This window comes from Callorhinchus milii, unplaced genomic scaffold, assembly GCF_018977255.1.
Source record: "Callorhinchus milii isolate IMCB2004 unplaced genomic scaffold, IMCB_Cmil_1.0 Scaffold6, whole genome shotgun sequence".
In the NCBI taxonomy this organism is placed as follows: domain Eukaryota; kingdom Metazoa; phylum Chordata; class Chondrichthyes; order Chimaeriformes; family Callorhinchidae; genus Callorhinchus; species Callorhinchus milii.
Genome location: NW_024704747.1, coordinates 26,104,698 through 26,117,825, shown reverse-complemented (window position 1 = coordinate 26,117,825; position 13,128 = coordinate 26,104,698). Strand labels below are relative to the sequence as shown.

The window sequence follows — 13,128 nt, the reverse complement described above, 5'->3', positions numbered from 1 at the left end:
ACCATCATACACTAGCTACTTAACCTCTCTCTTTGACACTGAGATGTATACTGATTTAATTTAAAAAACTAATAATGGTCAATTTTAAAAGAAAAGTCCTTTACATGTCCTTTAAAACATTTTATTATAATGGCTGCCAAAATAAGGATGGTGCATGGTAAGCTGGTTGTTAACCATTTATTAGGGAGACCTGCATACTAGCATTACTTCCCGCTTCTTTAAATTATTGTGTCAATTAATCTTCTTTATTAGATCGGTTTGTGAATAGTCTTCTTTAAAAAAAATTCTAAGATGAATTTGGATTGTAAGCTATTGATTTCGACTAGTGTATCCACAAATCTCAATTAAGTATTCAGAAAAAAACATGTTGGATTAATAATTGTAAAATAATGATTTAATCATCTTAACTATTTCCTCATATTAACATTAAATTATAGAACAGAGAATTTGATTATGTTCCCAAACAAGTTGGTATGCTTTTTTGTGTAGTTTATTTTTGGGATGAGATGTGAAGTGTGGGAGGGAGGTGAAAAAAAAAGTAGGATCACTGATGCAATAAGATTTGAAGACCTGTGTGCATATTGTGGCAAGACTATAAAGTTAGGGTTTAGTAATTACCTTCTCCATTATTGCTTGAATATTCTTTGCTCCATAGAGAAGCAGTTATGGTGCATTGTGCCTTCTGTGCTCTGGTACTTCAAACTGCAGGAACCTTTCTTTCATCAGCTTAAACAGTGGCAGCTTTCCAGGTGTACTTTGCAAATTGGGGTTTAAATGTGGAACACATCAAATTAAAATTCAATATTAATTATTTTGTCTTGCTACGATCCTGAGTAGTTTAAAGCAGCAAGGGTAATCACTTAATTCATTGTATGTGTCTTCAGTGAACTTAATCATTATGTCAGTTCCCTAATAAAAGGTTATTATAGAAACAAAGATCCCAATTTTACATATGGTAGGCTTGGGAGAATTACAGAAACTGGTCTCTAAGGTAGACTTGAACATTCTTGACAAATGACACCCATGCTGTGATCGGATACTCAACAAGAAATCTCGTTATTAACTAGGCCTGTATAGATAATTAGCACTTGCGCTTCAAATTTTAAATCTAGCTTGAGATGTATAATTTATCAAAAGCTGTAGCTTGCTGTCAGAATCCCATAATAAGTGTACATTATTGATGAATTGAGATTAAGCTAAGATCAAAGGGAAAATTGGGCCATAGGTTGAATTGTGAGGTGCCTGATTTCAATGTTTACAATGCTAATTTGGTATTTTGGCAAATAGCTGTAATTCTGAAACAATGGGCAGCAGTGGAATCAAATTGGCACTTATTATTTTGAAGAAAAATCTTTAAGCTCTATATTTCCACAATTTTTTTTGTATGCTTTTTCATAATCATTTTGCTTGACATTTCACAATCTACCTGGAACTTCGTGTTTTACACCTTTTTCAGAAAGATAGAATTTGCAATTTTGAAAAAAAGTTGTAGCTGGATGGAGACCGTCTTAATTGGCTATTGCCAGTTGCAGAAACAAATTGTGTCGTAAGACCCAGTGCAGCCAGTTTTCCCATTTTCCCAGTCTCCAGCTGTCCGCTGAGGTATGCCAAGTCACAGTTGGACCTGAGGAGCATACACATACTCAATGGGATTAAGGTTTATGGAGGTTTGCATGCACATAATTAGTGTTCAGACATGGGTAGGCTGGCCAGAACTCCATAGGAACACCTTGGCATTTATGTTGTGGTCAATTCTGCTAGTTGGCAGGAGATACCAATATTGTCGCAGGCTGTCTGGTGGGAGTGGTGATGTGCAACATTTTTTCCTTTTTAAATCTCTTCACCCAGTGATAGCTGCCAATTGGGTAATATTACTATAAGTCACCTTTTTGATTTGACATATTTCAAAAGTTCAGAATTTATATTATAAAATAATCTGTCTAGGAATGGTCTTTCATCATTTCTGAGTTTTCTGTAAAGCCTATTTTTTTTAAAAAAAATCTCATTGTTTAGCAATGGTTTAGAATTTTAAATCTTACTAAACATTTAGAGAATGTTAATATGCTAGATAGATGATATTTATCCAACTGTTGAAGTAACTGCGGTTGTGGCCCCTTTTCAACAAAACTACAGAAGACAATTAGCGCTTGTAAAATCTCTGATTAACATATTAAAGTGTAATATAAATTAGCAAACACTACTAAAAAAAAATTCAGTTTAATGAGTTCCAAATCTATTTTATATGAGTTAACTTTGTGGACATTCTGAACTACAGATGCTTTTTAAAAAAGTTTTGCTACAATTTGTGCTGAAAGAAATAGAAGCCTTCTCAACGTGGGATTTCTGAGTTGAAATCAAATTTTATCTGTTGCTCAAAATAGATTTCGTTGTTGAATGAATTGATTGAGCTTAGAATACTTCTCGTAGAATTATTTTGTTTGAACAAAATTCACGATTGGAAACAATATTCAGCGTTAATTGTCGAAGCTCAGTGCAAAAATGTCACCGCAGTATTCCCGGTCTGTACTTGTGAATTAGATCTTCACTTGAGACTTCTGACAGTCATTTGCTCAAATGCATCGACTTGTCTGGGCCACTAGATGGAGGCCCACACAATAGCAAGGTGTCGGGATAAAATACAATAGGTGGTGCTCGATTTTCATAACTTTTAGGTTCTGCCTCCTGGTGATTATTTGTGGATCAGTGTTGGATTATAGAGCAGTTTTTGAAAGTGATTGGTTTAGGCTGAACATAGTTTTATAGGGGCTAGTAATATTCTGGATGAAAAATCGGATGGGGAGAAGGAAGTAATATAACTATTAGGCCCATCTCGGCTTGCAGCTGTTTCCAGCTAATATTAGTTATATATTTTTAATTATGTCATATTTGTAAAGAGGCATCAATCAGTAGGATAGTTAACTTTTTAATTATTTATTTCTAATCTACTTCTGTACATTTCGCACACTAATAGTAAATAGTCCAAGTGATTGTTAAGATATTGGTAATTCCACGAAGTATGTATAGGTAGTGAAATATTGCCAGTTAAACAGTGGGGTTGAACTATATTGTATCGTTATTTCTCTTGATAAATCCATAGACGTCTCTGAATGATCCTTTATCGATTCAGGTTGATTTTCTGATATTAAAATCCTAAATTATTTTGATTATTCACAAGGATAAGGGAGCTTCCCAGTTACAAGTGGTGTTTCTCTCTCTCTTGTGTATTCTTAAACTGAGAACAAAGCCTTTTTTTNAAAAGAAGTTTTGTAGAAAATGGTGATATTCCATAAGCCTAGGACCTCTGCTGTCCAAATATAGTGCATGACAGTGTAGCAAGTTAGCTCTAGAGGCTTCTGAATTTTAATGATGTTGAAGATATTGTGTGTCCTTCAGCTTGTTAAACTGACACGGCCACTCCATAAATCATAATACCTGTGTATCATAAAATCAATACAAAAACGCTATCTCAGCATAAACCCTTAATAAGTGTTTTTTGTGCATGGATCTAGCAGCTTAACCTTCAGTTCAAAGCAAACTAGTTGTTTCATAAGATCCGAACATTATTTAATTTGCTTTGTCATTAGAAACCGAATAGTCCTCAGTTAAGCATTAAGCATAGAACAATTTACAGTAGTTTGAATTTTGGTAGTTATGTTTTGTGAGCCAGTTATCTTTACTGCAGCTGTAGTCCGGCAAGAAAGAAAAACGATCTTAAACAGTCAATAAATGCTAATCCAGTCAGAACTTATCAGTGCCTTTGAACATAGCTCATGAGGGTTTCTCGAACTTGTTTTGTTTCATCTTGCCTTGAAAGTAGTGGTCCCCACAGAGCTAACCAGTAACACGAGAAGCACCCCCACAGGCTTGTAATAAGATCTTTCATGTTTAACCTCCATTTGTAGATGCATTAAATGCTTTGATATTTAAAGTGACCAGCAACAAGTAGGAACTAGCTATTTGGGAATTTTCAGCCCAGTCTGCAGGCTCAGTAAGCCATTCCATTTTAATTCCCCTTATGATTTTGTTTTGGTGTTCATTCCTGGAACTAATACAGGTTTATGACTGATGCTGCTCGGCGTGAACGTGAACAGATGAGAAAAAAGCATCAGGCCAAGTTGATCCCAGCCCTTTCCAGCCCTGTGGGAAGAGGGGGAACGCCCGCATCACCTCATCCTGGCAATGGAAGCTCAGCATTTCCTGGAACCCCACCCGTTACACCATCCTCTTCTGCCTGTAGTGGTACACCAACTGGTAGGTATATAATCTTATACAAAAATGCTCCAAGCTTCTGTAAATTGAAACGTTCATGGAACTGTAATTACCTTGCAGTTTTTAGCAATTTGTGTTAGGTTATTGTTTTACTTTCAGATTTATGCAAGCTCTCAATACAATAGCGATGAATATATTTGAACAATGTGTAAATTGAGTTTGAAATGTGCACAGTGTGTATTACACTAGAATTAACATTTACCGTTTAAATAAGTGCCGTTCTCTCCTGAAATATCGAAAATTGATTAGAAGTTGCAAACTCGCGGAGTCCTGTAGCTCAGTGGTTAGAGCACTCGCTTTGCAAGTGAGAGACCTGAGTTCATTTCCAGGCAGAGGGCGAAACCTTGGGCAAGTTTCCTTACTCCACACGCCTGATAATAATCCCTCCAAAAAACAAAACAATAATGAATTGGTCATTTTCAATCCATGACTGTTTGTGGGACACTGCTGTGCGCAATTGGCTGCCGCATTCGCCCACAAATATAGTCAATTCACTTTATAGTTTATTCTGTGAAGCGCTTTGGGACGTAGAGAAGATGTGAAAAGCGTTATATCAAATGCAAGGATTATTATTATAAACTACAAAACTCCCTTTGATTCCCTCAAAACCAAATCAATGTGACTGAACTCTACCAGCAGTATAGCACTATGTAGCCATAAATTATGACACACTAGTGATTTTATTTTGGTTACTAAAGTCATTTGGACTGAATAACTACCCTGGCTTGCTATGAATGGCGCCTGAAGCATGCTGGCAGAAATCTGGTCATTAGGTGACCTTTAACTTTTGCCTGCTTAGAATTACTAGATTGGCTATGCTCCCTGTATACAAACCCAACGTGGAACTAGAAAGAGTGAGAAACCAAGCAAGAGACAGTATAGGATCTAAGCCAAAAGTATAAACAATTAAATGGAGAAGCAAAATGTAATACAACGGATGGAATTGGAAAAAGGATAAATATGTTAAGGACCATATCTTATTTTGACGGGACTTATTGTTATAAAGGGACATGAGCCCTCAAAAACTTATGGAGTTAAATTTAAAGGACATTATATGGTATTTCAAAAAGTAAGCAGCTATGTAAATTGTACTGTTTTACCAGTTTGCTTCTGACATTCACGAGTTATTTTTAATCGGGTGTAGGGAGATGGAGTTTTACCACCACAAAAGAATGTCGGTTTGTACTATTTTTAATTGAATACATACCGCTTTATATGTTTTATTAAGGGTTAATCCCTAGTAATAACCACTATTTCCAAAAATTGCAGCATCAAGTAACTGCTTAGAAACAATCATGTTGCCCTTGATGGGAAATGTTCTTATGTAAGATTTTATAAAGTTATTACAACAATTTTTAATTTGTATTTTGCATTTTTTTTAAAACAATGAAACCGAGTTGAATAATGCTTAGGCTACTTCTTTGTTGTAAAACAATTAAATTTAATCTCGCACGTTTAAATTAGCAAAACACATACTATTTTCCTTCTCCACATAAAATTGCAACAAATTCCTAACTAATTTTGAAGAAAGTGAAGATTAACTGCTCAGTAAACTGCAGATACCTGCCTTGATTAATCACAACAGCCAAAGCATGAAGGGAGCAGTTTAATAAATATGTTTTACATAATCTGATAATTTAAAGCAGTCCATTTTGGTCCCACACAAGGTTGTGTTAAAGTGTTCAGGAGGGAGGTGCACTGTGTGGGGCAGATGGAAGCCCTGGGGGTAACCTGGTGTTGCTCTACAGATGTTTAATATGGCTGTAATCTGATCGCCATGCTGAGAGTTGCAGCCACAAATGCTTGCACGCAAAGCTGTACATGAGGTACTGTAAGATTATAGTAAGTTAGATTTTCTGAAGAGTGTAACTTCTGCTGTGCAGATTGTGTGATTCATAAATTGAATGCAACTAGTCATGTTCATGATTCATTTATCTTCAATAAAAGCTGTTTTACGTAAATGGTACTAGTTGTGTAACAGAGTAACTATGCGTCCCCGTTTGTATTAGATATTGAGTTTATTTCCAGAACTTTGTATTGGTAGAAAGTTCTCCTTTTATACACTGTGCCTGATGTTGCCAGGCAAGATTTGAGCCAAAAGATCAGACTTACAGTTTAATGTACAATTCATGGCATGCATCTTGTTGCACAGCTGTGCAGCACATTAGTGAAAGCAAATTAACATTTGAATGCCTTCTGAAGTGGATACTAATTGCAGATTGTTAATTACTGTCATTAGGTAAGGCTGCTAAGAGGTGCAACAAAGCATCAAACTCATGATTTTGTTTAAAAATGATTCGACCCAATAAAAGTCACTTATAGAATTTATAAATGTAAAATTTGCTGATGCCACTGAAAATTTTGCTATCATTTGCCTTCTTATGATGGATGCATTCTTGCTCGATTTTAGCGTTTGAAGCCTGAAAATAATGAGTATCAATGTTCTACCATTAGAATATGCAAAACGGGAAGAGCCCCTATGTGTTGTTTAATTAAGAGGAATGTTACCAGACACTTTGCACAGTTCTGTGACTGAACAAGATGATGATTCAGTTCCATATTTGACTGGTATTAACACTCTACTACACTAGGCCACCAATAAGATATTAATGAAGCTTATTCTGCATGAATTTGTGAGTTAGATGCAAACTGTTTGCAACAATGCTTTTCCAATCCACGCATAACTGAATTATACGTGGACGATGTGAAATGAGTGGTTTACAATTGTTTTTAGTGCTTGCACCTTGCATGGATCAGCAATTGCATGAAACAGAAACTACAATTGTGTCCAGTATTTATTTACTGGTTATAACTAAAGTCCAGAAATATCAAATGCTAAAGTTTTATGAAATGTATGTAACAAGTTCTTTAGAATGGTGATTTTCCAGATAATTTGGTTATTATTTCTTTAATAGATTGAAACTATTTTAGGTGGAAGATGTGATGATGGTTTCATCTCTTAACATTTGGCACTTTTTAGTTTCTGTTGACCTTTTGTAAGACGGTAGATAATTTTCCAGTTTTACGTGAAAATCGGTGCTAAATTTTTTTTGGGGGTGGGGGGGAGAGATCGTTTGCTGCTTCTTTTTTTTTTCGCGTTTCACCGTTTTTTTTTCTCTTGCGCTTCACTGTGGATTTCTCTTTCCTGTGTGTGGCGCTTGTTGAATGTTTGCTCTTGCTTCAGCTGCTTGGTTACTGTGCTGCTAGTTGAAATGATTCATGGCCCTGACAGATGTCTGGTACAGCTGGATGTGTCCTTGATCATCCCAAAAGTCTGGACAGCACTGTCATTCACCATTGCCCAAATTATCTCTGTATTGACTGTGGAACCCTCTGTGACAGAACTGTAATGGCTAATTACCCAGGCTGCCTTTGGCAGTTGAAAACACAAGTGTGTTTGCTATGAGCGGAGAGAGTCGTCTTGAATGCTATTTATCTATAATGGCTTCAAAGGAGAGGCAAAGGAGAGAATCGGACAAGATTCTTGGATTAAAGCAATTTATCTAAATATAGATCCTTTTTTTTTTGAAAAAAAAATCATCTTAAACCTCTTCAATGTGCCTACATCATTGCCCTTGTTTTTTTTTTCTCTTGATTTCCAGGCAGTGAATTAGATGAAGAGGAAATCGAATGTGAGGATTCCGACAGTGACGAATCATGGACAACAGAAAGTGCTATCAGCTCCGAGACTATTCTAAGCTCAATGTGCTTGAATGGGGATGATGAGAAGCCATTTGCTTGCCCTGTACCTGGCTGTAAAAAGAGGTACAAGGTATGTGTTGCGTCCAGTGAACAAGCTGTCCTTGGAGATGTCAATAAAAATGCATTTAAACAAAAGGTGACGTTCCACAATGTGCAATAGAAATCGAGCTCTGAGGTTTCATTTTTCACAACTTTACAAATTAGCAAGTTCTCGTCCCAAGTATTGCCATGGATCAGAAATGTGTATTAGAGTGAAGTTTGTTGAGGGAATAGAGGGTACAAAATCCCATTCTGACTGTTAGTGAAGATGATGAGTTCCCCGGAGGCCAGACAAACCGTAGTGGGAGCAGCTTTTCACACAAAGAATACAGTAATTTGCCACATCCTGTCCTGGTCTTGTTTGAATGTCAGTCCTGTCTTAATTACCAGTATAACAAAGCTATTCTGTGTTGTTCTGGAATCTTTCTGGCTTCATGTCTGATGCACAAGAGCCGTCCAGCTGAATTGCTCAAACATCATTATTGAAAGAGCAGGCAGACTCGGCAGATTAATAGTCTTTGGAATGCCTGGTAGGATGGAGGGAACAACAAATAAAGGGTAATGGTATAGACGGAAGCCTAAACCAGATCCTCTGTAGGGGATAAAGCAAGGCGAACCTGCACTCTTTTGATGAGCTGCTATTATGTGACTGAGAAGGAAATAGTTGTATGGATTTTGACTTAACTAACTTAGCAGATTTTCGGCATTAGGAATCTGGCAAGTTTTGACTGAGCTAGAGTCAATACAGGCAGATCTGAAAATCTATTTTGATGTCTAAACGTGGAGGAAGCGGTTAACTATTTTGAATGCTGATTTCTCCAAATTTTAATTCCAATTCATCTTGATTGAACGCTGAATTAATATTTTACATGAACAAAGGTTACCTCCGTGTTTTGACACCTTATCAGTATAAACATTTAAGCAAGACGACATGCAGCACTGAAACTAACCAAGACATCATTTCCATTTTAATGATCTGGTGCTTGGATCAGAGTTTTACAGTTATTCTGTCTACTCCCCTCCCCCCACTCCCCCTCCGCCATCCTCTGCTTAACAGCCACTGGCTGTTCAACTTCTAAGTGGTGACAGCTGTTTCTAAATTTTTTAAATTGTAGTAGTTGCATATCCCATTTTTGCTGGTATTCATCTGAATTTTGTTATGTAACCAATAGTTTGAACTTATTTGGTACTGTGAAAAGAGTTTAATACCCATGTTAATGCATGTCAATGAATATTTGGAACTATATTTGTACTATATTTTGTATACAAGTTTTACAGATTTTATAAGCTTTATAAAATTTGTAAAAAAAAATGTATGATATCAGGGAATTTGGAACAGTGATACTTTGATGTTAGAAATGCTGTTACACCCATTCTTGATGTGAGCTTGAGTCTGTTGACAGTGGCTGTCTATAACTAGTTGCAACACAAATGAACACTGTGATTTTTGTCTGTGTTTAAAAGCCAAAAGTGATTTAAACCTTGTGGGTATCAGAAGCTTCAACTGGCTCTTATTGGATTGTTCCCATTTCGTAATACCAACTGAATGTAGTGTACTTGAACAATTGACTTCATCTAAACAAGTTAGAAAAAAATCTCTATCGTGCCCAAATTTTGTATTTTATCTAGTGATGTAAATTCAGCACTCTTACTCGGACATTTAATCACTAATATTCTTGATTGATATTTTGTTAAACTTTTTCTGAATTAATTTCCAAATTAACCTGTACTGCTTTCCTGTTCATGTCTAAATATATAGTTTTGTACGAGAGTAAGGAAATCAGAACCTCTTCCATTTTTCTTTGCATCTTTGTTAATTGGAACACCTCACTGGACAGCAGAGAAAGTTGATCTTCTTGTCTGGTTCCTTGACAGTATAATTGTTAAGGGGTGCTTAGAATTCCAAGTATTTAATGACAATTACAGGGTAAAGCTTAGCCCACCCACCATTGCAGTTAAATCTATTAGAACCCTGTGTTGTAGAGTTGACAGGGTTACTGCTCGTTAAATATGTTCAACACAAAACATACCTAGAAAGAATGATACAGAAAACTATTTATCCATTTAAATAAATGGAGTAGATTCAATTGTGTATCAAGTTATGAAGTCTGAAAATTACTGTTAATGTAGCTTTTAAGGCAATAACCCAGATTCATACTTTGTTGGAATCTAATGTTTTAAATTCCAACTAATGATGTAAGTAGGTGAACATTGCTCCAATGTGTGTTAAGTGCTGAAAGATGACGTAAGGTCTTAAACATTAACATGTCTTTTGGAATGGGAAAGGAAAATGTTACACATGTGAATTTTGAAACCTTAATAGTTTAGGTGTACACCAACATCAACTTTCAGACAGATTTACAGTCTTATTAAAGCAACATCAAAATAGATCAACTAAATTCTTATTCAGTCTACTTGGTTATTTTAAAGCATACTTGAGTGAATTCGCAGTACTGGTAGCTTCTACTTAATCAGTGTTTAGGCCTGTAATGGAGCTTTATAGCCCTAGAATCGTAAAAGCCTTTTGTTGTAAACTTGTAATTAATAGAAGTCTCTGAAAGCTATATACACTATTTGCCTATGGTTTTAAAATGTAAAATGAGCAGATGTTTGAAATGCCAAATTCTAAATTACAACAGCCACATCATTCAACCCCATAATATCTCCAGTGAAAACCAAGGCGGTACAGAAATTTCAGCTCCTTAATGGCATTGTAATAACCTTCAATTTTAATGCAATAGCAGTATCTAAATTCAAGTACTTAATTGCTGTGTTTCTCTTGGAAAGGTTACACAATACAATTTTAAAAAATCTATTTTAGAAATGTATAACTTGAGAACATTCACTGAGGTAATTCTAAGCATTCTCTATTTCTGTTAGAATGTGAACGGGATTAAGTACCACGCCAAGAATGGTCATCGCACTCAAACCCGTGTTCGAAAGCCTTTCAAGTGCCGTTGTGGAAAAAGCTACAAAACTGCCCATGGACTTCGTCATCATACCATCAACTTCCACCCACCGGTATCAGTGGACATGCTTAGGAAGATGCAGTTGTGAGGGGTATCTCCTGCACATAACTGAACTGGTAATTATAGACTTGAGTGTTCGTCAATGAAGAGAATTCTTTCTCAAGATTTACTGTTACAGGTCTTGATACTGGGATTTGTTTTTCCATATTGCCTTTTTTTGAATGATTTTTTTTCTGTGAAGTCTTGTTTTATTTGGAAAATTGTGTTTCCCATGATGGCAATCAAACGCTGCTAATAAATTAGATATTTTAAATATTGATCACTTTTGAATTCTAGGGAAAGAACTTTAAATGATTTCAGTGCTTCCACAAAGCACTTTTTCATCATTGCGTTATATCATGCAATTTTATGTCAATACTTAAAAATTGACTATACAATAGTTTTATTTTTATTGTATCAAAGAATTGTTAGAGAAAAAAAACTTAAGTTGTATTTTACATCAACGCCTTGCTTTAAACTTGAGTGTTGGTATGCTTTGGATGTTGTGGCATTGCAATTTCGGAACCTGTTGCCATTTCAAGTATTCCTAGTGAGGGCAAACTGTATTTGCCACTGGAATTTAGCGATTAGCAGCCAAGTTGAACGAAAAATGCTCCAGGACAATTTCTTGATTAGACCACTAGATGGAGTGCAGTGTTATGATAGAATGGTTAAAGGTTAAGGTGGTGGGGAGTGAGAAAAAGCCGTAATCTTACTTTGCAGCTAGATACACTTCCAAACCGATTCCCTGAGTGGCACAGAAGGCTACCATGAAGAAGTTGCTGGTCCAAAATTACTTTTATTATTAACTCTTCCCATATTTTTGAAACCTGTAATGTCTAAAAGCTTTAAATGAATAATTCTAAATTTGAAGCATGGTTATGTAGGATGCAGTAATATTTCCACGTATCAGAATCCAATTATTAGGCTGATTTAATCTAATTCTGACATTGTTTTGAGCTGTCAATGATTGGTCTTAGTTCTTGAAAGTGGAAAATTGTGCAGATGTACATCATTATTTGAGACGCATGTAATTCTTCGTCTTGTTAAACCATTAGGTGTATTTAATTAAAGAAGCATTTACACCATGTGCTTCTGTGTGAAGCTATAGTTGTTTCTACAGCTACATAAAGTCTTTGTCAAGAAGTTAACGGCATGGAAATTTGATTAGTTTCTTGGATGTCTTCCTAAGTTATGATACTGCTCTAATTCTGCTCTTATAATGCTGACAGTACTGTATACTTTGAGATGGACTTTATTTGTAAATCAGTGACCCAAGGTTAAAATTTTTATTGTCCACAATTCAAAAAATAGAGATATGCCTTTGTTGTTTTCCAGCTTGAAATCCAAGCCAGCAGACAAAGGTACATATCCACTCAAAAATGCATACCCTGACCAAAACCTATTTCATGTTTCCACAGCCTTTTAGAGTTGAAGCTTGTGGAAACATTAACTATAAAAAGATTGGTTTTTAATGTAATATTTTGTGCATCTTCAATTTTGTGGGACATAACTATTGTAAGAATCCAAAGCCTCCCTTCAATGTCTAGAATGCTTTATGGTGCCACTATAGGTTTTCATATGGTCAAATCCTATCCGTAGAATAAGAAAACTGTCCGAGAGTATCTGCCTTTTTTTGATGTCTTCCCTGTCTCCGATGCTTATTTCTAGTTGGGAAGATTTGGATGCATTACTTGGGGGACTTTTTATAGATGGTCAGTGTGACACTAGATGTGTCTATGTGTTGGGTAACGTGCGACATAGTGTATTTCTGTTTTGAGATCTCCTGATGGCTTTGTGGAGAAACGACACAAGTTGTACAATACAAGCTAGAAGGTTGTAGGTTTGATTTCCAATCTGTGCTGAGTTAGCTGATCTCAGTCAGTGCAACAGTTAAATTTCAGCAGTTGGCATTAATGCTACTGTGCTAAGAGGGGAAACATCATATTGGATTCCTTCTCCCAACTTGTCTAGAACTTGCTGTGCCTCTTGGGCATAGGATGTGAATTGGACAGGATTCAGTTGTGTTGCCTCACATGTGAAGAAATAGTACTGAAGGTTACCAATGTCTCTGGGACCATATATAAGAGTCTGTGCCTTCAGGAGATGA

General features: G+C 36.0%; 1 protein-coding gene across 4 annotated transcripts in view; it reads left to right on the top strand.

The window, feature by feature from the left end:
• The window catches only part of LOC103176470 (juxtaposed with another zinc finger protein 1), a 36,462-nt gene extending 24,981 nt beyond the window's left edge, over window positions 1-11,481 (top strand). For all 4 annotated transcript variants that reach the window (XM_007890035.2, XM_007890036.2, XM_042336565.1 and 1 more), the window contains 3 exons: window positions 4,055-4,251; window positions 7,872-8,041; window positions 10,891-11,481. In XM_007890035.2, coding sequence (XP_007888226.1) covers window positions 4,055-4,251; window positions 7,872-8,041; window positions 10,891-11,067 — 544 coding nt within the window. In that variant the 3' untranslated portion in view covers window positions 11,068-11,481. The remainder of the gene's footprint in view (window positions 1-4,054; window positions 4,252-7,871; window positions 8,042-10,890) is intronic.
• The last annotated feature ends 1,647 nt before the right edge of the window (window positions 11,482-13,128 follow it).